The sequence below is a fragment of the Anolis sagrei genome, chromosome 3 (genome assembly GCF_037176765.1).
Source record: "Anolis sagrei isolate rAnoSag1 chromosome 3, rAnoSag1.mat, whole genome shotgun sequence".
Lineage (NCBI taxonomy): Eukaryota > Metazoa > Chordata > Lepidosauria > Squamata > Dactyloidae > Anolis > Anolis sagrei.
In genome coordinates, this window is record NC_090023.1 from 202,224,107 (window position 1) to 202,251,060 (window position 26,954).

The window sequence follows — 26,954 nt, forward strand, 5'->3', positions numbered from 1 at the left end:
AGAACATTTTTGTTCCCTTCCTTTTGTTGATTTAAATCCCTATTGACCTCACAAGATAAACTCCACAAGAAAAACCATTGGTAACAGGCTTACTTTTCAAACAAACAGTTCTGAGAAAATATGTGAAGGGCAAGAGGATGCAGGAAAAAATGGATGGCTTTATTTTAAATACTACTTCATGGTTATTCTCACTGTTAACAAAAAGAGTCATGCCTTTTCTCACTGTTAACAAAAAGAGTCATGCTTTCTCAGCATCCTTTTTTCATTCTCGTTTTAAACATTTCCTAGAAGAACCTAAATGGCTGAAATTTCTTGCATTTTAGACATTAAAGTAAGTCTTCAGTATCCAGTGGGGTTTGATTCCAGGACCTTCCGTGGATACCAACTACCTAAAAGATTCCCACACCTTGTGTGACTGTGGAGCAGAACAGACAACTCCACATCTTTATGTTTGTCCACTATACCCTGCCTTATGTACAGAGGTAGAATTGTTGGAGGCTACAGACAATGCCATTGCTGTTGCCCGTTTTTGGTCAAAAGATATTTAGCCGCCTGCACTCGCTTCTATTTTTAACAGTTTTATACTAATTTATGCAATGCTTTTGATATGAAATAAAAAATAAGTGGATACCAAAATACGAAAATACATACAACAGCACAGTAAAATAGCACCCTTATATAAAGTGGTGAACAGCTCAAACAAGTGCTGGAGTGGTCCTGAAGATCTGTGAAGTAGAGGGAGGCTACAGCAAGGTATATCTACACATCAACATAGTATTCAGTGTGCTGTTTGAATTTTTCATCAAACATATTTGAGCCATGGTTGGCTGAATCTGTGGATGCAAACCCATGCAACCGGAGAGCCAACTGTGACTGATACATCAGTACCATATCTACTGATAGACAGGATGAGGCAATGACCTGAGGCAGTGGATTTTTTTTTCATGTCAGGAATGACTTGAGAAAATGCAAGTCCCTTCTGGTGTGAGAGAACTGGCCGTCTGCAAAGACGTTGCCCAGGGGACACCTGGGGACATGAGAAGATGGAGCTGACAGACAGAAGCTCACCCTACTCCCTGGATGCAAACTGCCAACCTTTTAGTCAGCAGTCCTGCCGGCACAAGGGTTTAACCCATTGCACCACCAGGGGCTCAGAGGTAGCGGATACTGAGATGTATGTGTTGTGGGAAAGCATTATCAGCCATTCTGATTGTTCTTCTTGAGCCCCCTTGACTGAAATTCCAACTCTACTAGAGGACAAAACTCTGTGTTCATGTTGAATCTACTAATCTGGCCTGTTACCTCTACTTCTGGTAGAAAAGGGAGTCCAGACATGTCAACCAGAAGTCAGTAAAAAGCAAAGTCTTTGGTTCAGACTAACATGCATCATTTCAATTATTTCATAAAGGGTTTCTTTCCTTTAAGATGAAGTACAGATTGTCGTTTGAATCTCCTGACTGATAAATACATTTCATTTGGTTTCATGGTGCCGTGGAAAGGTTTGCCACCACACCCTTTGTCTGGTTTATATTATGGAGACACTGAAACTGCTTTTAGTCACAAAAATGGGAAAAGGCAGCTACAATCTAGATATCTCTTTTCTAACTCCTGCACAGCTGGGAACGGTTTTGTAGGGTATTTAAATGTAGCGATTTGGCACAGAATTAAAGAATAATAGAAACCTAGAGTTGATAGGAACCATAAGGTTCATCTAATCCAACCTCCAACTATGCAGCAATAGACAATAGACAATGGTTGGGAACCACTGATCTAACGGAATAGAGTCCATCACTCTTCTGGGCAATGTATCCCACTGTTGAATGGTAAAATTTTTCTTCCTAATGTTTAGGTGGAATCTTCTTTCTTGTTAAATGAATCCACTGCTTTGTATTCTGGTCTCTGGAACAGCAGAAAATGAACTAGATTTATCTCCTATATGACTATCTTTCAGATATTTAAGGACAGCTTTCATATCACCTCTCAGACTTCTCCTCTCCAAGCTAAACATATCCAGTTAAGTTATTCATCATAAGTCTGGGTATACAGATCTTTGATCATGCTGACAATCATTCTCTATATATGTCTCAGCTTGTTAAAATACTTCTTGATCTTAGGTGTCCCAAAATGGACAGAGTATTGAGATCTGATCAAAGCAGATGAGAGTGGAACAAATACTTCCCTCAATTGGGGCACTATACTCCTGTTGATGGAGTCCAGAATTGCATTTGTTTTTTGACTGCCACATACATTGTTGATTCATACTTACTTTGAAGTCTACTGAGATCCCTAGATCCACTTGTACTACTTTTAAGCCAAGAATCACCAATCCTACATTTGTGAAGTTCATTTTTCCTGTTTAAATGTAGTATATTTCCTGCCTAAATGAAGGGGCCAGGCTTAGCACAGTAGGTTAAACCACTAAGCTGCATAAAATCCTGCTGATTGTAAAGTTGGAAGTCCAAGCCCCAGTCAGGGTGAGCGCCCACCATCAGCCCCAGCTTCTGCTCACCTAGCAGATAAAAAACAGAAATATGAGTAGATAAATAGCAACTGCTTTAAGTGGGGAGCTTTAAGCAACAATCTGTACTTCATCTTAAAGGAAAGGTAATAAAAGGCGGACATGATGGCAATTCGATCGGGAGGACATCTACAGATGACAAAGCTTCTCAGCATGGAAGATGGAGCGACAGCACCTCCCTGTGTCGAGAACAGCCTCCAGATGCCGGAAATGGGAAAAGATGAGAAAAGCCTTTGCCTCCATTTGTCTGTCCTTGTTACTTGTATAACAGCATTAAATGTTTGCCATATATGTGTTCTGTAATCCACCCTGAGCCCCCTCGGGCAGATAGAGCGGAATATAAATAAAGTATTATTACATTTATCCTTGTGAAATTCATTTTAGTTTTGGTCCAGGTCTCCGTTTGTCAAAGTTCTTTTGAATTCTTATCCTGTCCTCTGGGTTATTAAATACCATCTGAGAATTTGATAAGCATGACATGTACAGAATATATATCTATATTGATATCTATATCTATGTATAATATAATACATGATTCAGATCATTTTTTTCTCCTTTGAGAAAGGAAAGGGGTATTAGGCAAACTGGTACAAATTTGTTAGACTTAAAACCTTTGAAAATTGTCTACTCATTCATGCTGTGGTCTTTCATAAATGATATTTATTAAAATGATGTGGAATTGATGTCAAGAACTTTGGGGAGAAACAAGATTAGAATCTTATTTCTAGGGACAATTGCCCAGAAAGGAATCCCTCTTGATATCTAATGTAAACTATACTGAAATCTTCTAAGTACACACATAGAGTCTAAATTCCAAAATGGGCCCCAGAGAAATAAAAGGCAGTACTATATTTATCATTATAGCCACTTGATTGGAACTGGAGTATGATAAAACTTTCCCACGTTGTAACATGAAACTGAAATTTATTTTAATGGGGATGTTGATGGTATTTCCCTAGTTTGCCACTAAATCTCCAGAAAAGAAAAGAAAGGCCTAGTTGATGGATGGTTTATTTGTTTGGCTTAGTAGAGTTCCTCCTGAGCTATAAGGGGTTGTAATCTCCATAAAAGGACAAATTAATTTCAGGAGTCACTTGTGATCCATGTCTGTAACTAGAGACTAGCTGTATTTGTGCATCTTCTCCCAGTTTATATGTCTCTGCTGAGGCTGTAGCTGGACAGCCCCAACTATTTATGCCTTGGTAGTTACCCATATTGTATTACTGTAAATGCAGTATGTGTACAGCAGTCCTTGAAGGTGATTTGGGAATTGCAGTTACTCCAGAATATGGCTGTGTGGCAGTTACCTGGAACATCATGTCATGGTCATATTATGCATTGGCTTTGCAAATTGGTTTTCAGTTGTTTCCAACTCAATGCTGATTTTGACCTTGAAGATCCTTCACAGAATGAGAATATACCACCCCATCCCCACCCTGCAAAGCCTTTTTACTGGAGATTGTTCATACACTAAGGGCCCATCTACATAGGTCACATATGACAATGCTCAATAACTGGCAGGTTTCTGCACCAGTGGTTGGATGGGGTCCACATTGCTCTGAGGCACTGAAACTGGTTTGGTGCCACTGGATCTCCACAATTCTCTTCCCCCTCTTGTCCTTGGCTTAGCTGGTGCAGTGGCATTTGGGATAGTTGGAGGGCCTTTCATCTGCTTCTGGCCCAGGCATAATGGAGCTGTGCCAGCTTCTTCTTCTCTCCAGTTGACATATAACCCAGTTTTTCATGTTCTCTGTCTCCAGATGTTTTGGACTAACTCCCAGGAGCCTCTGCTAGAATAGCCTCTACTCAGAGATCCTGGGAGATGGACCCAGACAGTGGGTCAAAGGTTGAAAACCACTGGCATAAATCAAGAAGCCAAGGGCTAATCATAATCTTAGTAACTATCAAGTAAAGGCAGCGTACATGGGGTTCCCAGACTGTCTCTCAACTAAGCACTGACCAGATTCTGACCTGCTTAGCTTTCTACAAAGTGGCTGCATCATAGCTTTGCCTTCAAGACTACTTTGACCACAACATGCTGTTAGCCATCACTATAGTGGAAATAAAGTTCAATGGGTTTGGAGGGCTACTCTACTGATTTCGAAAGCTACTCTCTTCCCTCTTACAGAAATAAAGACAGTCACATAATTCTTGCTTCTAATTAGTGTGTAAACTAATTCTTCTTGCAAAAAAGGAGGAGAAAATCGAAAGGAAGAAAGCTGAGTATTAATACAATAGAAATCTTTTGAAAAGCAATTACCTAAAAAATGTTTGAAATCAGATACTAGTTTTAAGTAAAGGTAAAAGTTTCCCCTTGACATTAAGTCTAGTCATACCCGACTCTGGGGGTGGTGCTCATCTCCATTTCCAAACTCAAGAGCTAGTGTTGTCCATAGATGCCACCTAGGTCATATGGCCGGTATGACTGCATAGAGCACCCTTACCTTCCCGCCAAAGCAGTACCTATTGATCTACTCACATTTGCATGTTTTCAAACTGCTAGGTTGGCAGTAGCTGGGGCTAACAATGGGAGCTCATCCTGTCTGTGGATTCAACCCCCTGACCTTCTGCAGCTTAGCAACTTAACTCGCTGTGCAACTGCAACATTACTAGTTTTACTTAATGATAATTTAGCCAATTCAAAAGTTTTGTCCTGCAGCATCCACTGTATCAGCCATGAGGATTACACAAAAGGATAAATGAGGGAGCTTCCTATTTTTTTTCCAGGATTTTTGAAAAGTTATATATAGAGAATAGAAAGTACAACAAAATTCTTGTACTTCAAGCTTATCACTCCACTTTCATGGAGTGACTCCCACACCCTCCTTATTCTTTCAAGCAATGGCTTTCCAAAGAACTTCCCTGAATTCACGAGTATGACAGGAAAATAGAACCTAAATCAATATTATGCTTGTGATGACAAAGTTAATGCCACATTTTGACAACAGGCATGGGCTGTTTGATTTAAGCTGTAGCCTATTTTTAAAAATACACTATTTCCTCATAATTTGTGCTCCTTAGGCAGTGTCGCATCATTCTTCTGCATGTATACTGAAAGTAGTATAGGGTGCCAGTAACGTTATTCTCAGAAGAAAGGAGACACACATAAAGACAAACATTGTATTGGAGCTCAATTTTCTGGTTATGCACAAAGTATAGGCAATGGAAGTCATGAAGATGAGTTCAGTATATCCCCAAGGCATACTAGCAGCTCCAGGTTTACAAGAACAGATTTAGGGCTGATCTACACAACAGAGAAATCATTAAAATGCAGTCTTCTGGGGACCGCACTGATCTCAGAGTTATGAGGGTGATAGTGTTCAACTATAGGAATTATAATGAAAAAATGACATTTTCCCCATTTTGGGAAAGCAATCACTTGTTTGGATGTCCATATCCTAGTGTAAAAAGATCATCAAAGACCAAAAGGCAGCATATTAGAGAGATGGTTACTTGACTCATTTTTTGTACATGTAAGTTTAGGGGAGTTTTTCAAGTATGTGGAAAACACCGCCTATCTTGGATTCTTCTGTTTAGAAATATAAAACAATTCCCATTTTCCTGTCTTTAGAGTACGTACTATAACACTGAGTAATACTCCCTTCCTACGTAGGTCCTCCGTGGCAGGAATGCTATGAGCATATGAGCCCATATATCTGAATATCCTTATTGTGGACAGACTACTGCGGCTAATGAAACTTTAAACCGAGGTCCCAGCTCTTTTTCTCCAAACTGCTTTATAAAGATACTGAACTTGGAAAATAATAATAATAATAATAATAATAATAATAATGGCCGGGCTTTAGCTAAGCAGGCTAATTGCCAAGCTGTCAGCTGTAGTAAATCTTGCCAACTGTAAGGTTGTCAGTTCAAAGCCCAGGCTGGGGTGAGCACCCGGCCTTTCAGTTCAGCTTCTGCCCACCTAGCAGATCGAAAACATTGATGTAAGTAGATAAATGGGTACTGCATTAAAGCGGGGAGGTATTAAAAATAAGGCACAACAATCAAAAAAGGAGGAAATTTTACAAACGCTCTTCAACATGGGAGCGATAGCACTCTCCTATGGCTGGAACCAAGCACGGCCTCCAAAAAGGTGCCAAAAGATGAGAAGTCTACATATATGCCTCCATCTGTCTGTTCTGTTTTCGTCTAATTGGCATCAAATGATTGCCATATATATGTTCTTTGATCCGCTCTGAGTCCCCTTTGGGGTGAGAAGGGTGGAAAATAAATACTGTAAATAAATAATATAATATAATACAATATAATATAACTTTATTTATATTCTGCCCTATCTCCCCAAAGGGACTCACAGCGGATTCCTAACATAAAAGGCAAACATTCAATGCCTGAACATAACAACTTGGGAATATCTACAGGTGGAAACATCACATATGGATCATAATAAGTTCTTCGAGAAAAGTACATGCCCCAAAATTTCTGAAGACAATTGAACAGCATTTACCTGTATACAGTGTTTTCTCTATGCAAATCTTCTAAGCCACAAAGGATCTCGGCAGCATAAAACAAAGCTCTTTCTTCCTCAAAGCCTGGATTTCCCATATTATAGATGTGGAACTTCAAGTCACCTCCATTCATTATGGTTAGAACTAAACAGAGTGCATCCTTTGTTTCATAGGCATAGGCTAAGTTGACCTAGAAAGGCAATGAGGACAGTATAAGAATAAGCACATTTTTGATAAATAATTATCTATTGCTAGCAAGAGGAATGAAATAAGGTATCATATGAATACAAGGAAGAAAGTAGAGCTGGATAAATCTGCCAACTATAAAAATTTACTTCAAGATTTATGGTGCATATAATGAAACACAGTTCATGCATAAGTACAGATTCATACTTCCACAAATAACCACATGTGACAGATGGACTAGATGAACTAGATGTCATCCAGTCCAGGGCTTCTTGCACTTTTTCCAAATGCAATCCTTTTCCGCCTGATTTTTTTTTTGCACGACAATGAGTATATAGGTATATAAAATAAGTATAGAAATAAAGTATTTAGTGATAACAAATCAGCATTTTCAAGGCTTACTAAACAGCCTGGTTTTACTTTTTTGGAGTAAAGCTAAAGCATTTCGGCAGAATCCACTTTAAACACAGAATGATGTTGCTAACGGATCTGTATAAAACTTTCTTGTTGCCAATTTTTTGAGACCCCAACATGGATTTAATCTTAATTGTTTTTAATACCATTGTTGTTTAATACTGTTTTAATATTTGTAGAGTGTTGCTACTTGGCGGTTTGTTTTTTGCGGACTCGCTGTTTTGCAGTTTTCTTTTCTTGCTACTCACCGGGCCGAGTCCTGGTTCCACCACTGTGACACGGCCTGGTGAGTAGTGAGCGAGCAAAGAAGGGCAAGTGAGTGAGTGAGGAGGGCCGCAAAGGTAGAAGCAGCGGCAGAAGCAGGAGCCTGGAAGAGGTGGCCAGGCTCCTGCATCTGCCACTGCTGCTGCCCTTGCTGTCCTTGCTCACTCACTCACCCACCCTCCCTTGCTTGCTCACTCACTGGGCTGGTCCCAGTGGCAGAACCAGGACTCGGCCCGGTGAGCAGCAAGCGAGGGGTGGGTGGGTGGGTGAGCAAGCAAGTGAGAAGGACGGCAATGGCAGCAGCGGCTGCAGAAGCAGGTCCCTGGCTGCCTCTTCCAGGCTCCTGTGTCCCTACATCCCAGATTTTCACTTTTCGTGGGTGTTCCTGGAACGTAACACTCACAATAAGTGTGGGAACACTGTATATTTAAATTGCATTGCGATACTTTTAATGTTAGCCACTTTGAGTCTCCTTATGGAGAGACAAAGCGGGATATTAAAAAAAATACTATTACTCATAATAATAACAACATTGAGCTAAGGCAGTGGTTCCCAACCTTTGGTCCTCCAGGTGTTTTGGACTTCAGCCCCTGCAATTCCTAGCTGCTGGTAAGCTGACTGGGAATTCTGGGAGTTGAAATCTAAAACACCTGGAGGACCAAAGGTTGGGAAGCACTGACCTAAGTAGACTCCATTTGGGGTTGGGACCCACAGTGTAAGAAGCAGTGATCTAGTCCACACTCCTACTAGTGTAGGCATTTTACTTTTGTAATCCAATAGGTTGTAAGGTTGGAAAAGACTTTTCCCAGCAGTGTGCAGGGACTTGAACCTGTAAGTGAGAGCTGTCAATAGTTAACAACATGTCATGAAACCACTTAGTTATTTCAAAATTGGTACTTCAAAAATTGTATCAGCAATGAGAATGAAAACCATCCATCACATCTGAAATCTGGTTAGAATGAAGATGCACCCTGTACACTTCCTGTGACCAACCCCATCACAGATGGAAATGTTACCTAATGGAAAGCTGGTGCCCGCTGCAAATCTGGCAATACTTACTACAAATTGACTATTGACTTTTTCTAGAATCTGCTTTTCATTTAGGGCCATGGATTCACCTTTCCTCTTCTTTATTCTTTTTTTCTCTAATCTTTTGCATGCATACATTTTGCCAGTTGCCCGTACTTGGCAAGCGCATACCTAAAAGGGAAAAAAAACAAAACCAAATAATTGCTACAAGAAGGAAATTACATTGAGAGGAAATCAGAGAATTAGTTAGCAAAGTTTCTCTTTGACATGTGGCAACTCTTTTATTTCAGTTCTTAAGGGAATTTCTTAGATAGCAAGATAATCTCTTAGGTAAGAAAAGAGGAACAAGAGGCAGGAAGAGGTAGCCAACTCTGCTATACTTGAAGGCCATTGTGAAGGAATTCACAGCCCCATATAAGGAGAAGCAGGAGGCACTGTAAACCAATTCAAAGTAAGTGATGTGATATACTTTATCACGACTACAGGAAACTTCTGATAAGACTGTTCAGTCCAAAGGCTCTCAGTAAAATAATTAAAACTACAATGGCGTGACCTTTAATTTAAAACAACCACAATTTAAAGGGTCTTGGAAAAGTTACTTATTTGAACTACAGGTCTTCAGTTGGTCTACTTTTTGGTCTACAACTCTGAGTCATAACCTCAAGTTATTTATTATTTAACTCTGTTATTAGTATTATTTTTTTACATTTATTATTTTACCCTATTTATTATAGTATTGTTATTATTACATTTCCATTATTTTATTATTTTACTCTATTATTGCTGTTATTAATATATTTCCATTATTTTACTCTATTATTATTATTATTATTATTATTATTATTATTATTATTGTGACATTTATTATTTTACTCTCTCTTTATTATTATTGAAATGATATGTATGCACATTTACATTAAAGAAGTTTAGAATAAAGGTTTAATCAGAGTTGGATAGTCTTATCTTAAATTACAGTTTTATGTAAATATTCAAAAACATTTAACCTACTGATGCTTCAATTAATGTTATTTTATTGGTATTTATTTTTATTCTGAAATTTTACCAGTAGCTGCTGGATTTCCCATCCTAGGCTTATACTCGGGACAATATGTTTTCCCAGTTTTCTGTGGTAAAATTATGTGCCTCGGCTTATATTCGGGTTGGCTTATATTCAAGTATATATACGGAACATTCAGGTAAACTCTATCTTTCTCTCTCACAAACACATACACGCACACACCCATCTACCATATATAAGAATAGGTCAAGTCTAAAGTTTCCCATATTTAAAAATAACTATGGAAATCAAACAGCCATTAACATTTTATGTTCAATCTATCAGAGTTCTTAGGCTTGGGCTATTTTTAACACAGTTTTTTTGAAATTACTTACCTCCCCAAAACCACCTTTTCCTAATACCCTGTATTGTCTAAATGTGTTTTTCGTCACTGGTTGTCTGAAAGAATAAGAAAAGAGTTGTGAGTGAGAAAATAAGTAATACTTTGAAAGTTTTATTGAAAATGTGATTATAGCTGTTCTAATGGAAATCTTTTCCTAACCACTACATCCTGTTAACTGGCTATTCCTTCCACAGGCACCCATTAAACTCAAAAAATGGTAAAACGCTAGCCAGTTATCACCATGATAATATTCAATGGTGATTATTATCAGAATGTACACATTCAGCATTTTGGGTAGGAACTGTACAGCCCTCCAGATGTTGCCAGATAGAAAGTCCCATCATCCTGTAACATAACCAATGAGGAGAAAAGCTGGAGGTTTCAGTACAACAGGATTTGGAGCAGGCGTGGGCAAACTCTGGCCATCCAGGTGATTTGGACTCCAACTCCCACAATTCCTACTGGCTGTTAGGAATTGTGGGAGTTGGAGTCCAAAACTCCATCTTTGCCCATGCCTAATCTGGAGGGTCATTTGATTCCTACTCATTTCACACATTTACATTTTCAAAGAGTGCCACTCCTCTTAGTTACTTGGGGTTCTTCTATATTTGGACGGGGAAATGTGACTATCCAGCAATACCTTTATTCCCTTTAGTATTGGACATGCTGAGTAGGAGTTGACAAGTAAAAGGGAATGGCTTAATGTAAGATGCATCATCACATTCTTCTTTTTAAATACAGCCACAACACAGTGGAACTGCCATTTGCCATAACAAACATGGTTTCCAAACACCCCATTTTCCCTGACTATTTGAACCCTAGGCAAGAACAGGAATCTGAAATGGCATTTAACTTTTCTGGTGCACTCAATCCCACAGTCTGCTACAAAAGTTAAAAAAAAAAAACCAAATCAGCAAAAAGGAGAATCGGCAGTCAGGGAGAAGATCAAATTCTGTCTTGTAAAATGACTCTTCAGCCTTCACATTAGTGTCACAAGAAATATCTTGATTAGGAATGCCATATTCATGTCATATTCATGTCATAATGGCTGGTATCCTGTAGGTGTCTTATTTCTACATACTTTTCTCTACAGAAGCAGATGGGACATTTTTTTTTAGATTCTTGCATGTCATCCTCATACAGGGGCTATGCTAATCTTCTCTGCATCGTTCCCATTTTAGTATATGTGCTGCCGAAGTGAGAATGGGTAGGGCATTCGGATCAAGGTTGGAGAAGCAGAGCAGCACATTATGTTATGGATGTGCATCTACAGTGGACCCTTGAAACATGATGGGGTTTGGTTCTATGGCCCCTTAATATATTCCAAGTCTCATTACATAACCGCAGTAGCATAGCGGGTTAAAACGTTAGCTGCAGAAAACTTGCTGACCAGAAGGTTAGCCGTTCAAAGCTGTGGATCGAGGGTGAGCTCCTACTGTATGTAAGCCCTAGCTTCTTCTAGGTAAAAGGTAAAGGTTTTCCCCTGACACGAAGTCCAATCATGTCCGATTCTGGGGTGTGGTCCTCATCTTCATTTCTAAGCCCAAGAGCCAGCATTGTGGCCAGCATGACTGCATGGAGCACTCTTACCTTCCCGCTGGAGTGGTACCTATTGATCTACTCACGTTTGCATGTTTTCGAACTGCTAGGTTGGCAGAAGCTAGGGCTGACAGCGGAAGCTCACGTCACTCCCTGGATTCAAACCTGCGACCTTTCAGTCAACGAATTCAGCAGCTCAGTGCTTTAACCCACTGGGCCACCGGGGGCTCCCAGCTTCTGCTAACCTATTATTTATTTATGTCATTTCTATCCTGCCCATTTCAGCCTGAAGGCGACTCAGGGTGGCATACAGAACCGGCCCAATTAGATGCCGTATATAAATACATACATATCTCAGTTAAAAGCAATTAAATTACATCATAACACATATAAAAACCATAGAAACAATAAAAACTATATAAATCTATAAAACCTAGCAGTTTGAATACATGCAATGTGAGTAGATCAATAGGTACTGCCTCAGCGGGAAGATAAAAGGCACCCAGGCAGCCATGCTGGCAAACACAACCAGGAGGGTCTATGGACAACAGACTCCTCGGCATGAAAAAATGGAACAAGAGCACCTCCTCATGGCCAGAATTGAGCATCGCCTCCAGACACCAGAGGTGGAAAGGGAAATCTTTGCCTTTGTTTGCAATGTATGTCGTTGTTAATGTATAAAAGGCATTGAATGTTTGACTATATATGTGTATACTGTAATCCGCTCTGAGTCCTCTCAAAGAGATAGAGTGGAATAGAAATAAAGTATATTATTATTATTATTACTATTACTATTGGTGTAGTAAAATGATATGTATAAAATGACAGAATCAAAATGTGCTCTTTGGAATGTCTTTTAATAGTTGAATCAATGGATACAGAGTTCGTGGATATGGAAGACTGAGTATAGTTGCATTCACATCTGTACATTGGGTTCCATGGCTCCTCAATAACCACCAACAGAAAGCTATGGTGACTGGTGGCTCCTATGTCTGCAGGGTGGTAGATCCATTTAAAAGACTGTGGTGTTCAACATGCTGAAATTCATCCCTGAATTGGTTCAGCACCATGGATAGTTCTTTGAGCGTTAGCACAAACTTGGAATGGTTCCACCACCCCACTGGCATGGAAGCCACAAGCTGCCAACTGGTATCTAGATGGACATTTCATTATGCCATTGGTTCTTCCACATTGCAGAGGTTTCATAGCACAACCAATCCATATTCCTTTGTGCTATATCATTCTAATGTAAGAGCATAGTCAATATGCACTGTATCTCGTTGATTGCAAGACACTACTGACAGTAAAACACACACTAATTTTAGAACTATCAACAGAAAAAATCTCTCTCTCTCTCTCTCTATATATATATATATATACACATACATATACAGTATGATTCTAAGACATCCCCATTTTTAGAGATATTTATATAGGGGGAAGGTACATTTTAGAATTGAAGGAATACAGTATTAGTATCCTAAATCTTTGAGTGGTATAGAGAAACCAGGCACAGTTTTAAAACGATTTATCTGTGAAAGACCTTCCTATGCTGGTATTTTGATACATAATGAGAATCACAGGATCCATGTTGCATGGCAGTCATGATGGTGTGTGGACTGTGCCAATCCCCCCCAGCTAGACAATCTCCCAAGAAGGCCACGAGGTCTCAGGCTGAGATGCATGTGTACTTCAGAATCCCATGAAAAGAGAAGAGAGAGCATGCAGTAATGTAGACAAAACAGTACAGTTTTCTTGCTTGAAAACATTTTCTGTTAGAGATTTATTATATTAAGGGAATGCTGCAACACATAGCTCTGGAAAAGGACTTGGAGATGCAGAGTCCGTGTGATTTACTGGATGGAGCATTGAATCAATGGCTGTATTTGCAGATTTAAGTTTTGTGGATTTGATTACTCACAGATTTGATTAAAATGTTCTCTTTAGGAATCTCTCGGTTCTCCAATGTGACTTTATGACCAATTTCCATTGAAGGACCTAGAGTCACACTAGAGCAGTGGTTCTCATCCTGGGGTCCCCAGATGTTTTTGGCCTACAACTCCCAGAAATCCCAGCCAGTTTACCAGCTGTTAGGATTTCTGGGAGTTGAAGGCTAAAAACATCTGGGGACCCCAGGTTAAGAACCACTGCTCTAGAGAATCTAAGGCCCGTCGCAAACTCTGTTCCTGCGGGAGAAAACCTTGCTAGCATGTCCCTGACGTCACGAGACTCCGCCTCTCGCCCCGCCCCTTTCTTCGCCCCTTTCTCTTTGCCAGCGTGGTTTTTCCTTTGCTAGGGCAGCATTGCCCGCATTTTCTCTCAGTTGGCAGAATTCAACTTAGAGAAAATGCGGGCAATGCTGCCCTAGCAAAGGAAAAACCACGCTGGCAAAGAGAAAGGGGCGGAGAAAGGGGCGGGGAGAGAGGCGCAGGCTCATGACGTCAGGGACGTGCTAGCAAGGTTTTCTCCCGCAGGAACCTAGTTTGCAACGGCTCTAAGAAGTCCTAAAGAAAACATTTATCTGGGAGTCGCTAAATCAGCGGTTCCCAACCTTTTTTTGACCAGGGACCACTTGACCAGGGACTATTCTCCAACATTAGTACCAAAAGGGTTACAAATTTGTTTTTGGTCAACTTTAGATTCAGTTTGGTTACTTGGGGTGCTGATTAAAAAAAATGCTTTGGATACATCACATCAGCTCTAGCTTCTGATACAGAACATATGCCATCCAGTAGTCACCATCTGCTTGCCCACAAAAAATCATATTTAATAATCTAGAGCTGATGGGCTCTATCCAATGCAAATTTCTGAATCAGCACCCCAAATAACCCCAGGAACAGGCCAAAAAAATGAAGACACGAAGAAAAAATATTATTTTTTGGTTGGCTGTGTTATTATCTGTAGTACTAACAGTGAGGCTGCAGACCATATTTTAGTTCTTGCAGACCACTGGTGGTCCACAGACCACAGGTTGGGAACCACTGTTCTAGATTCTCCAGTGCAATTCTGTAATCAACTTCTGCCAGTATTACGACATTCCTAGATAACTGCTTTCTTTAGGTAAATTTTAAAAAATTAAATTAAAGTTTTTCACTTTTGCAGGGGTCTCCTGACCCCAATGAATGTGAAGGGATGATATAACAACTTTGCTAGTCAAAAACTTTAAATAACTGGATTGAAGATGCACATATTGGGAAAGAAAACCTGCCTTTCCTAACCTAAATGGAGTATTCTTCTTTTTCTGGGGATGATGCTAAACTCTCTTTAGGCAATCATACGCCCCATCTACGCTGCCATATAAAATCCATATTATCTGATTTCAACTGGATTATATGGCAGTGTAGACACATACAATCCAGTTCAAAACAGAGATGACGGGAGTAATAGTTCATCAACATCTGGAGGGCCACAACTTCCGTTTCCTTGGTGTATTGATTGTGGAACTTGTCGATTGATATCTTTTCATGGGCAGTTTTCAAAATGAGTCACATTTACAATGAAGTCACTCAATTCCCATCTATATCTTAAAAAACAACATCCATCTCATTTCTCATCGAGGCACTGTATGAATGGTTGTGTGTTTGTTATTGGGTATGCTGTGTTTTAATTGTTATTGTTGTGGTAATTAATATTGTGTAAACCGCATTGAGTCACCTATTATAGGTTGAGAAACGCGGTATAGAAATAAAGCAAATAAATAAATAAATAAATAAATAAGCAAGTCTCCATAAGCAATACTCAGTTTTGTCATTGCTATTTTGCTGTCACTACTAATCCTGTCACTAGGGGGCAGTATATCAATGCATTGAAGGTTTGCTACAGCTATCAAACATATCGATATTATGGCATGCTGCCATCAGCAATTAAATATTTTGTTTTAAGTGGAAAAACAAATAATGGGAAAGCCAAAAGTGATGCTTTTGAGAAAAAGCAATTCACTTTATTATACGAGTTTTAAAAAATGTTTACATCTTGAGTGCTAAATTTTATACTCAGGATGTGCAAGAGACTCAACATTACCAGAATCCTACAGACACCTGTTTGGGGTGACATTTCCCCCCCATTTATAACCACCAAGCTCCAACACTAATGATCTGGGTCTCTTTCACATTATGCAATCATAGCTGTTCCTTCGTATCCACAGATGTGGCATAAATGGATTCCACCAACCATGACTTGAAGATATTAAGGGTAAAAACAATCTACAACTCAAAAGGCTAGGAGCACCATCCCTTTCTGTATCAGTTTGTAGAGAAGATGAACAGAAGGATGAACCTGTGCTCATGTTTTGCTCGTGGGCTACTCTTTTATATTTGGTTTATTGCCATGGCTTAGAGCCAAGCTATCCAACAGACCACATCTCTCAATATAAGTCCACCTGGATCCTGAAGTTTCTTGTGGTTGCTCCTACATTTTCAAACTCCCCTCCTAGAAAGATTAGAACTGTCCTCTCCTTTTGTTGGTAGGCCAATTTTTTTTTTCAGAGACAGAATCATAGAGTTGTAAGGACTATCCAGTCCAACTTATGCAAGAATGCACAATCATAACACTCTCAACAAATGGGCTCCCAACCTCTGTTAAAACCCTCCAGAGAAGGAGACTCCACTAGACTCTGAAGCAGCATACAGGCAGTTCCAAGTTATGTCGGTTTGTTCTTAAGTTGAATTTATTTGTAAGTTGGAATAGGGACATTTTTTTCAGTGTAACTCCTGTTCGTCCCCCCCTATTGATTGATTGATTGATTGTATTTGTATATCACCTTTCTCAGCCAATTGGCGACTCAAGGCGGTTTCCAACAAATCAGTATACATAAAACATAATATAGATAAAAAACATTAAAAAGTATAAAACATCACAAAAGCAATAAAAGCAACATCATCAGCGTCTCATTATTCTCAAGCATTGTCCAATTCCATTGTCAGGTCATTCAATTTCCTATATTAGCTACTCTGTATTTGTAAACACTTGCTCAAATAGCCACATTTTAACTTGCCTCCAAAATATCAAGAGGGAGCAGATCTGATCTCCCTAGGGAAGGGCGTTCCATAGCTGAGGGGCCACCACTGAGAAGGCCCTGTCTCTTGTCCCCACCAAACATGCTTGTGACGAAGGCGGGACCGAGATCAGGGCCTCCCCAGATGATCTTAAAGTCCTCAGTGGTTCGTAAGGGGAGATATGTTCGGACAGGTAAGTTGGGCCAGAACCGTTTAGGGCTTTAAAGGCTTTGGATAGCATAGGGAAAGGTTAACACCTCCCGGAATTTGTTTTGCTCCGTGTGCCCCTGTTCAGAAGATTCCAGCTCAATTTTTGTCCCTGTGATAAATGGATTTGAAAAAGTTTGGCTTACTGGTGACAAAGCTTCAATGGAGACATCTTTTCCCCATGATAACTCTTTTGGGACTGAGTTCCCCTACCAAGGGGTCAATTTCCCTTACTTCCTGTTGTCTCAATCAGTTCTTAACTATGAGCCATTTGTAAGTCAGGTGTTTGTAGCTTGAGGGCTGCCTGTATTCCACTGTCCAATAGCTGCTACCATTAGAAAGTTCTTTTTAATCTTTAGGTGGAATCTCTTTTCATGAAATCTGAATCCACTGCTCTGTAGAATTGAAAAAGTGCTTTAAGTCGTGCATGGTTTTAAACTGTATAGTTGATCGTTTTCCACATCCAGTAGAATATATGATTTTAATTTAATTCACATCTGTATATTTTTCACTTTAACTTTTAAAATGTATAAGCCACCCTGAGACCTGGCCTTGGGGAAAAGCTGAGATATAAATAAAGTGGGGAAAAGGAGGTGCCCTGGTGGCACAGTGGGTTGAAACGCTGAGCTGCTGAACTTTCTTACTGAAAGATTGGCAGTTCGAATCCGGGGAGCGGCATGAGCTCCCGCTGTTAGCCCCACCTTCTGCTACCCTAATAGTTTATGCAAATGTGAGTAGACCAATAGGTACTGCTCTGGCGGGAAGGTAATGGCACTCCATGAAGTCATGCTGGCCAGATGACCTTTGAGGTGTCTACAGAAAACACCGGCTCTTCAGCTTAGAAACAGAGATGAACACCAACCCCCAGAGTCAGGCACAACTGAACTTAATGTCAGGGAAAAACCTTTACCTAAGGAGGAAGAGGTGACGGCAGCTTAGGACTGATTAAGTGATGCTCTTTTTACACCTTTGAGGCCAGAAGGATGAATGTTGATTCACTCACAAATGCTAAAAGGACTGACAACACTGTTCTACATCAATCTATTTCCATATTCCATCTCATCATAACTGCTTATCATAAACACCTACCTTTCCAGCCATTTCCACTGGAGGAATCTATCAAAATACATGCTGTCTGTATATTCTTGGAAAGGCTCTCCGCTTAAATACTCACGAACAGATCTGTCTCAGATGAAAAAAGAAAACATGACAAACATTTTACAATTCTGAGTTTCATTACAAAGATGATTCCTTTTCCCCGATTTACTCCTTCACATGAAAATGGATATTTTACATGAACACACATAGTTGTAATCAAACTGTTAATATTTCTTGATGTGATATTTGATAACAGCAAGTTAATCACCAAGTTGCAATAAATCTTGCCAACCAGAAGGTTGATAGTTTGAAGCCCAGGTCACGGTGAGCGCCTGACCTAAGCCCAGCTTCTATCAACCTAGCAGTTTGAAAACAAATGTGAGCAAATAGGAACTGCATTAAAGGGGGGAGGTGTTTTAGGCAGGTGTTTCGATCAGAAAAAGGAGGAAGTTTACGAACAGAGAAAAACTCTTCGGCAAGGAGATGGAGCAACAGCACCTCCCTGTGGCTGGAACTGAGAACAGTCTTCAAAGATGCCAAAAGATGGGGAAAGCCTACATATACCTCTATCTGTTGTTTGTCTTGTATAATCAACATTGTATGTTTTCCGTAGACTTGTTCTGTGATCTGCCCTGAGTCCCCATCAGGGTGGGAAGGACAGAATACAAATACTGTAAATAAATAAATAAAATATAAATGCTGTACGATCCCCTGTATGTGCAGGGAATATGTGCCAAGCCTTCCTGTGGTTACCTGAAACCATGAATTGCAATTAATCCTACATTTTGACTTTACTTTGGTCAGAACCATATAATAATAATAATAATAATAATAATAATAATAATAATAATAATAAAGGGTTTGAGATCTTTTGGAGTGTGTGTAAAAGGAACAGTGCATATTGTGTCTCTGGATGAGTAGGCTGTACTGCACAAAAATTCACAATATAACTATCTTCCACTTGAAATGAAACCATTGATATTGAATCTGTGGATAAGAGGGTCATACTGTTTAGTCAGTCAATACTATTTGTATTTAATACTGTGTTACCAGTCAATTCTCTAGTTATAATCTTAAAATTGAAAAAATATGAAAATACAAACCAATTGTGGTTTCATGCTCTCCTTAAAGCACTCAGCTAAGCATAAACTTGGCAAAACTGTTTATGTCAGATATACAATTAAGTTCATTCTTTAAAGAAATGAACTGTTTTTCACAGCTGAGTTTGGTTTTTAATTGCTCTTTGACATAGTTTTTTGCAATGAATTCTAAGCTTTGGAATCACTCTGTGCCAAAGGAATGACCAACAGGTTTCAAGCCTAGCTTTGTAAATTGTATGTGTTGAATAAGACTTCTGTTCATCTGGTACATGTTATACTGCTCACCCAACATATACGAAACAAACAAAATCACTGTGACAAAGCCAGTCTGTTGTAAATGCCATCAACAATTCTCATTTATTTCACAACAAAGAGCAAACAATAGCAGAGAGAAAAATAATTCAAACATATAAGCAGATTTGCTGGATGATAGATGGATACAGGTTGCAAATATCTACACAAGCAACAAAAGGTGTCTAGACAGAGATTTGATGGGATGCATTTCAGTAATCGCTCCATTTTAAAATTGTTGCTTTTTCTGGGGGCTGATGTCTGGATAAATACAATAGCTAGAGTTTGGAAGATGCAAATCTATGTAAGAGAGGTTTACACCACAACAGATAAATTGTAGTGAGCTTGCAAAACTAATAAGCCCTTTCCCAGACAAAAGGACGACACAACATGTGACTATCTGTCCCACAACTCTCCTGTTTGAATTCTTGATAAAAAGAAAGATTTTGCACATACTTTTATAAAGTGGCTAAAACCTGTAATCCCCCCCCCCCTTCATTTAGGCAGCTCAGGGATAACCTAGTTTCCCTACTCCTAATAACTGAGATTGACTTGATCAAGAGGACTCTTTAGGATTGGCGTTCCATAACTGGAGTGCCAGTGTTGGAAACAATAATCTCCACCATAGCCAAGTGCATGGAAAAGGGCTTTTAAAAGGGAGGGGTGCACTCTATAACAGACTGGCCTACCCTAAAGGGTTGGTGTAAAAGGCCCAGCTTGCTGAAGCTAAGCAGAGTTGAGGGGTGGAGCAATCAGACAGTCTCTAGGCCAGAAGTGGAGCCTGATTGGCTGATGAAATTGGAGGGAAAAGCTCAGTAGTTGGAGATGGAAGGAGTAAGAGCCAAAGAGAAAAAGATAGCAGCCATTTTAAGATCAGTTATGAGATTTGTGGGGAAGAAGAAGGATTAGGAGTTTTGAAGGGGGGAAGGAAGAAGGAAGAGAATTTGGAACTGTTTTGTTATAGGAAAGATATCTCTTTGAGAAATAAAGTTAATAGGCCTCTATAGTGTTTAGAGTGCTGTGTAGGACAAAGCGAAATTTCAAAAGATTTTAAAAGATTCCCATTTGAGTTCTTATGTGTGGAGCTATCCTCTGTAACCAGAAAAGCCTGATAAGTTATTTGCAACCATTATGCTCATTGACTGTTCAAAATAAACAACATTTTCCTGTTTCATTCCAACTAAAGTCTGCATGTGGCTTGATGAAGATTCCAGTAAAGGAGGTGGCCTAAGAAAATAATAAATTAGTGGCAGCTAAAGTAATCTTTAATAAATATTGGAAGGAGCAAAGGCAAAATATAATATACAGTGGTGGCTTTCCACTGTCTGGCATTGTGTGAGTGAGGATACATGTGCGTTGATTCCCTCACGGCCTTGTCTTGGGCAAGCCTTGTTTTTTGCCTATTGTCCTCATCTTGTGTGTGCAATGTGCCTCAGGCAAATTCTACCTCCTGTCCCTCCATTGTTTGTGATAATTGGGGACAGTTTGTTATAATTGGTGACACTTGGTGGGATATTAGGCCTGGGTAACAATGGAAAAAATTGTTTCTAAGCTCGTTTCGTTTTTAGGGGGTCCATTGCGTTTCGTTTTTTAAAAGAATTCCGAATTTTTCTTTAAAATAATTTCGTTATTTACGAAATTTCGTAAATTTTGAATTGATTCGTTAATGGCGGACGCAATCGAAGCAATACGCTAAAAAAACCTCCAAATGGGACAGGGGGAACTTCTGAAGTTTCCCTCTCCCTCTGTTGTTGACTGTTGGTGTGATAATTTATTTTTTTATCACTGATAAAACAAACAACAACTATAAAACTTGCACCAGACATACGGAAATAATAACGAAACAATTTCGAAATGATTTTGAAACGATTTCGAACCAATTACGAAACAATTACGAAATAAATTGAAAAATTCGTTTCGATTTTTAGTTGCTCCTGCATGGCTCAATATCGGATCGTAAGCTAATTTAAATACGAATCAATAACGAATTACGAAATTAACGAACGAAACCGCCCAGCCCTATGGGATATCCCAAATTGCTGGAACCTTCTTTGCTATACACTCTAATGCAATAAAAACAACACTCTGTGTGCCATAGCAAATGGAAACCTTTGGCCAGGCCATTAAATGCTAATCTAGGTGGTCAATTGCAACAGTCACACTTACCTCAAGCAAATAAGAGTTATTTCTCCCACCCTGGACATTACACAGATATATAAACCTCACTTGCCTAGTTTCCAACAGACCCCTCAAACACTGAGGATGTCTGCCATAGATGTGGGCAAAATGTCAGGAGAGGATGCTTCTGGAATATGGCCATACAGCCCAGAAAATTCATAGCAACCCAGTGATTCCAGTCATGAAAGCCTTTGACAATACTTTTTCCAGAAATATTTTAGATTAAAAATCTTTCTTTGAACTATATCCTGCATCTGTGTGCTGTGGGATTTGATGACAGAAGTGGGAGGCAGACCACCGAAAACTTCATTCGGAACACACACCTTGTTTTGCAAGAAAACAGCACTTCTTGGGGGCTTCCCATATGCTTTGTTTTAAGTGGTGAATGTACTTTGGCTGCCGAATTTTACCAGGGGCAGGAGGGCGGTGAGGCCACACAAACAGTATTTGATGGAAGAAAACATCAACGGCAGGCCATGTGTTGCCCACCCAGAGTTTAAGGCACCAAATAAAAGGAAGAAACAAATGATCGATTTCTCACAGAGACCTTATTAGAAGTGAATTGTACAGACAGCAGCCAAACTATAACGTGACATTTGGCTGCCACATTATACTTACTTCACGCAAGGTGAGAAGAGCTCTTTACAGGGGCTGTCTTCAAGTTTTTCTTCTGTCAGCAGGACAAGATCTTGGTTGACTTCTGCTACAAACTTTGGAGACTAGGGAGAAACATAGAAACATCATAAAACACATTAGTCTTGTGATAGGAGAATGCATTTTCCCGATAACCACCTTCTTTTAGGCAACCCAATCTCTTAAAACATCACTAGAGTTTATCTTCGTATAACTGAGGACCACAAGCTTTAAAGCACAAACATACTTTGTTTCCTAGAAAAACTTAAAGTCACATGAATCCGACTCTTGTCACATAAAAACCCATTAAAAAGAAAGCCAGCCTGAATAGAGTTGAATAATTTCCATTTTTCAAAATGGAAAACCCCACTTGTACAAAATATGGATATTCCTGAACCCTATATAAAGTCTTCCCAAAGGTTTCAGCTAATTAGATACAGGAAACTGAATTTATTTGTTTATCAGCAGAACTGCAACAAAATGCTGGTAGCATATTGCTACTGGGAGCATTTTTGTTACAGATCAATTAAGCACCCATTCCCAGTCTCCATTAAATTATCACTTTTATATTTTCTAATTAGTTTATAATTTTAATTATAATGGCAGACATGGCCAGGTCTTCTCACTAAGGCACTCACAAACTTAGTATTGTTTTTAAAGGCTTTTGTTGTTATGTTTTGTGAGAATGTTTCCCATTCTAATATACTATGTAACACGATTTTTGTTCTGGGGTTATAAATATATCTTCTAATTGATTCTATAATAAAACATGAAAAAGTTTATTGAACTGCAAACACTTGCTTTTGCGGGACATCCTGCAGCACATTTTGATATAGTTTCTCAAGGAATATCTCAAAGATCAGTGGAGGAGGCCCTGCTCTCAGTCCCACCCCCGTCTCAAGTACAGCTGGTGGGAATGAGAGAGTTAGTCTTCTTATGGTTGCCCCTCGCCTTTGGAACTCCCTCCACAAGGAAATCAAAGTGCCCCCCCCTTACTGTCTTTTTAAAAAAATGCTTAATACTTTTTAATGCTCACAAGCATATAATGAGGAGGAATAAAATCCGTAGTACAGACTAAACGGAATGGAACTGGTATGACACTGGCAAGGCTGGCTTTTTAAATTGTTATTATCTGATGTAAATTGTTTATTTTAACTTTCAGTTATACAATGCTTAGTGGTTTTTTTCTGTTTACATTTTTATGCCCGTCGTTTTTGATCTAGGCATTGAATGTTTGCCTGATTTGTTGGAAACTGCACTGAGTCCCCACGGGAAGATAGGGCGGGATATAAATAAAGTTTTTTATTATTTCAGAATAAACATTAATGTACTTCTGCTCAACACAATCTGTTAGTATAAGCTAAAATCTGTATAGTATTCATATCACTCTGCAAAAATCCAGTAAAATATTTTTGGTCGCCAAAATCATCAACGATTTTTCTCTAATCAAAGCCGTTAATATATCAATTTCAGCTTTCATGTTTTTGACGTGAAAGCTGAGAAAGGACCTCATTGCCCTAAGACTGATGGGCCACTGGATGGGAACATAACCATCTTTTGGATGTTGCATTGTGGGATTTTTTAAAAAGACTGTGGCCCTATCTACACTGCCATATATTGTTAGTGTAGACTCATACAATGCAGTTTAACTGCATTAAATTGCATTACATGAGTGCAACTGCATGATACGGCAGTGTAGATATATATTGTTAGTGTAGACTCATATAATGCAGTTTAACTGCAATGAATTGCATTACATGAATGCAACTGCATGATACGGCAGTGTAGATGGGGCTATTAGCGCAGAATTAAGGAAGAAATAATATCTGAGAAACTGAGAGGGACCAGAAATAGGATGACTTGCCATCTCTGTCAGATAATAATAGCAACTACTACTACTACTACTTTATTGTTGTACTCTGCCTCCATCTCCCCAAAGGGAATTGGGGCAGCTTACATATGGCAAAATGTGCCAAGATAAAGCATAAAATAAAGACACAATACAATACAACACTTTTAAAAACTACAGCATATAAAAACAACAGTTTAAAACTCAAAACAATGCCTAATCACTTATGGTAACAATTATTGTAAGACATGGTCAAACTGTAGACAAGACAAGGGGATTTGTGAAATTCTTACTTGCCACAATGGGATTCATTCTAGTTTTATTTTTTCCTTTTCGAAATACAGAATCCAAACAGAAGTGTGGATGCTTCTAAGCACTTTCCCACTGCAAGTTCATGAGAGAGAGAATCCCAGCCTCATTTTTCAGACTATTTTGGATCTAATCTCTTCCGTTGTCAGCCACATTTAGAATTTGTTTATCAGTATGAGTCAGGTCTCTATAGAAGATTAGTATCTCCTATTTAATGCATTTAAGAGGTTATGGCATAGACAGACAATTTCACTTTTAAAAATCCCAGAAATCATCATGCAGGGGAGAGGCAGATCAGGAAGCCAAAGAAGACTTTTATCATTTCCCAGTTAAAAACAGGACCTCATAACCTCTGAGGATGCTTGCCATAGATGCAGGCAAAATGTCAGGAGAGAATGCCTCTAGAACATGGCCATATAGCCCGAAAAAACCTACAACCACCCAGGACAAGCAAGATTCCAACCAAACTGAGTCCATTGCCACCTAGAGACTAAATTATGTTATAACACCATCCTCACACAGTTATTGCAGATCAATAAATATAAGTCGAGTTCTGGCCAGCTATTCCAAGTGGTGTAATCAGCATAAGTAACCTATTAAATGTTTTATAGTCCCAAAGGCAGTTCGGTGCATATTTAAAACACCAACATTACTCATTCCTTTCACTTTTTCCTGCAAAACAGAGCGTTATTCAGTGGCAAGCACTGGCACTTTCTCTTTTCCAAAGCTGTTAAGACATGTGTTCAAAGATTAGAAATTAAAATAGCAAAAGACACCTCATATATAAAGGTTCATGTTTTAGAAACATATATGTGTGATTTAGAAAACCAAAGTCAGCACCCCGTGCTGTACAGATGCAAGATAAACAAGGGCCTTGGTTCAACACAGGATTTAAATTAATGAGCTTAACCACATTTAACTGGATGATGGATGGTGGCCGATGTTTCTATCAGCTGGGATACTGTTGCTATTTCCAATACATTCATTTCCAAGGGATAATCTAATAAGTAATACCTAAAAGCTGTTGCTATTCCTAAACACAGCATGTTAAGGATTCTTTATTGCATGTCTGACAGCTAGATCTGGCAAGCACATGGTATTATGTCTGTCTTTCCATAAAACAGCTGACTTCCCAGTGATTTTTAATGGACTTATGCTGCACATCAAATAAGGAGCAATTGTTTAAAGTGCATCAACCCACAGTTTCACTTTCATTGTACTGTATGTTTGTCACACATTAAAGGTATCCCTATCTAACCATAGCAGGACTAAATGTTAGCTTACATCAAATGTTTGTAGTCTTGTACAATGTCTACTTAAGGACGCAACTCCACATAGGCTTTGCTTACAATTAAATCCCATTGATATCAATGTAATTTACTATTGGGTAATCATGAATCTGGCGCAGTGGGTTAAAGCACTGAGCTGCTGAACTTGCTGACTGAAAGGTCGCAGGATTGAGTCTGGGGAGAGTCATGAGCTCCCACTGTTAGCCCCAGCTTCTGCCAACCAAGCAGTTCGAAAACATGCAAATGTGAGTAGATCAATAGGAGCTGCTCTGGCGGTAACAGCGTTCCATGCAGTCATGCTGGCCACATGACCTATGAGGTGTCTATGGACAATGCCGGCTCTTCGGCTTAGAAATGGAAATGAGCATCAACCCCCGGAGTTGGACACGACTGGACTTAATGTCAGGGGAAAATGTTTACCTTTACGTTAATCATGAATAGGATTGTACATTTATGCTGCAAGATTCCAACAACACCACTGAAAATTATCTGTTTACTCACAGCATTCATTTTGGGGTTAAACCATGCGTACAAAACCCTATCAAATGTTAACTGATTCCAATTTCCATCAACTTTCACTTTCTGCTATGCCAACTAGAGCTTGATGGGAATTACAATACAATGACCATACATTTTGCACCTCTTGTTTATATGCTGTTCAATTAACAGTGGCATAAAATCACATCCAGTTAAATATACATTTTTTAAAAAAAAACTTATAAAACCAAAATTGATTTTTTAAAAAAAATCCTTAAAATGTGGAAATATATTTCAAACTGTGGAAAAGTAACATAAAATGAAACAAAACAACTTGGTGGATCCCTGCTCTAAAACATTTGGGGTCCTGGAGAGGCACATCTTCATACAGGATGAGGAACAAATATTTCAAAATGCCTTTTTAAAGTCTTAATCCTTGGCCTGGTTCACAGGAAGAAGGACAATTTCTATCGAGCATGAGCACTGATTTTTCCCCAGACTTATAAACACTAGCTCACAATGCCTACAACAATCTGATGAGAAGGCTTGAAGGTAGAAGAGAAAAAATTCTCTTCTTCCCACATTGCTCTCATTCTAGGCTGCCTCCTTGGTCCATTTCCCAAGATTTGGTCCTACTTGACAGCCATTGGAAGTGATGCTAACTAGGGAGTGTCCATGGAGTAGCTAAGCCTGATTTTCTACTCCCCAGACCA

General features: G+C 39.2%; 1 protein-coding gene and 1 non-coding gene across 3 annotated transcripts in view; both read right to left on the reverse strand.

Annotated features, from left to right (window-relative positions):
- Window positions 1-26,954, reverse strand: part of GRK5 (G protein-coupled receptor kinase 5) — a 256,986-nt gene that overhangs the window by 37,839 nt on the left and 192,193 nt on the right. Inside the window, exons 5-9 of one of the 2 annotated variants that reach the window (XM_060768524.2) lie at window positions 22,303-22,403; window positions 18,107-18,199; window positions 10,270-10,333; window positions 8,908-9,048; window positions 6,984-7,174 (exon numbers count right to left, since the gene is read on the reverse strand). In XM_060768524.2, the coding sequence (XP_060624507.1) occupies window positions 6,984-7,174; window positions 8,908-9,048; window positions 10,270-10,333; window positions 18,107-18,199; window positions 22,303-22,403 (590 nt within the window). Of the gene's footprint in view, window positions 1-6,983; window positions 7,175-8,907; window positions 9,049-10,269; window positions 10,334-18,106; window positions 18,204-22,302; window positions 22,404-26,954 lie in introns of those variants that run through there. The other variant, XM_060768525.2, reaches the window with a different exon arrangement.
- On the reverse strand, window positions 11,375-11,482 carry LOC132772425 (U6 spliceosomal RNA). Its single transcript, XR_009631165.2, has one exon. It is a non-coding gene; the product is annotated as a U6 spliceosomal RNA (small nuclear RNA).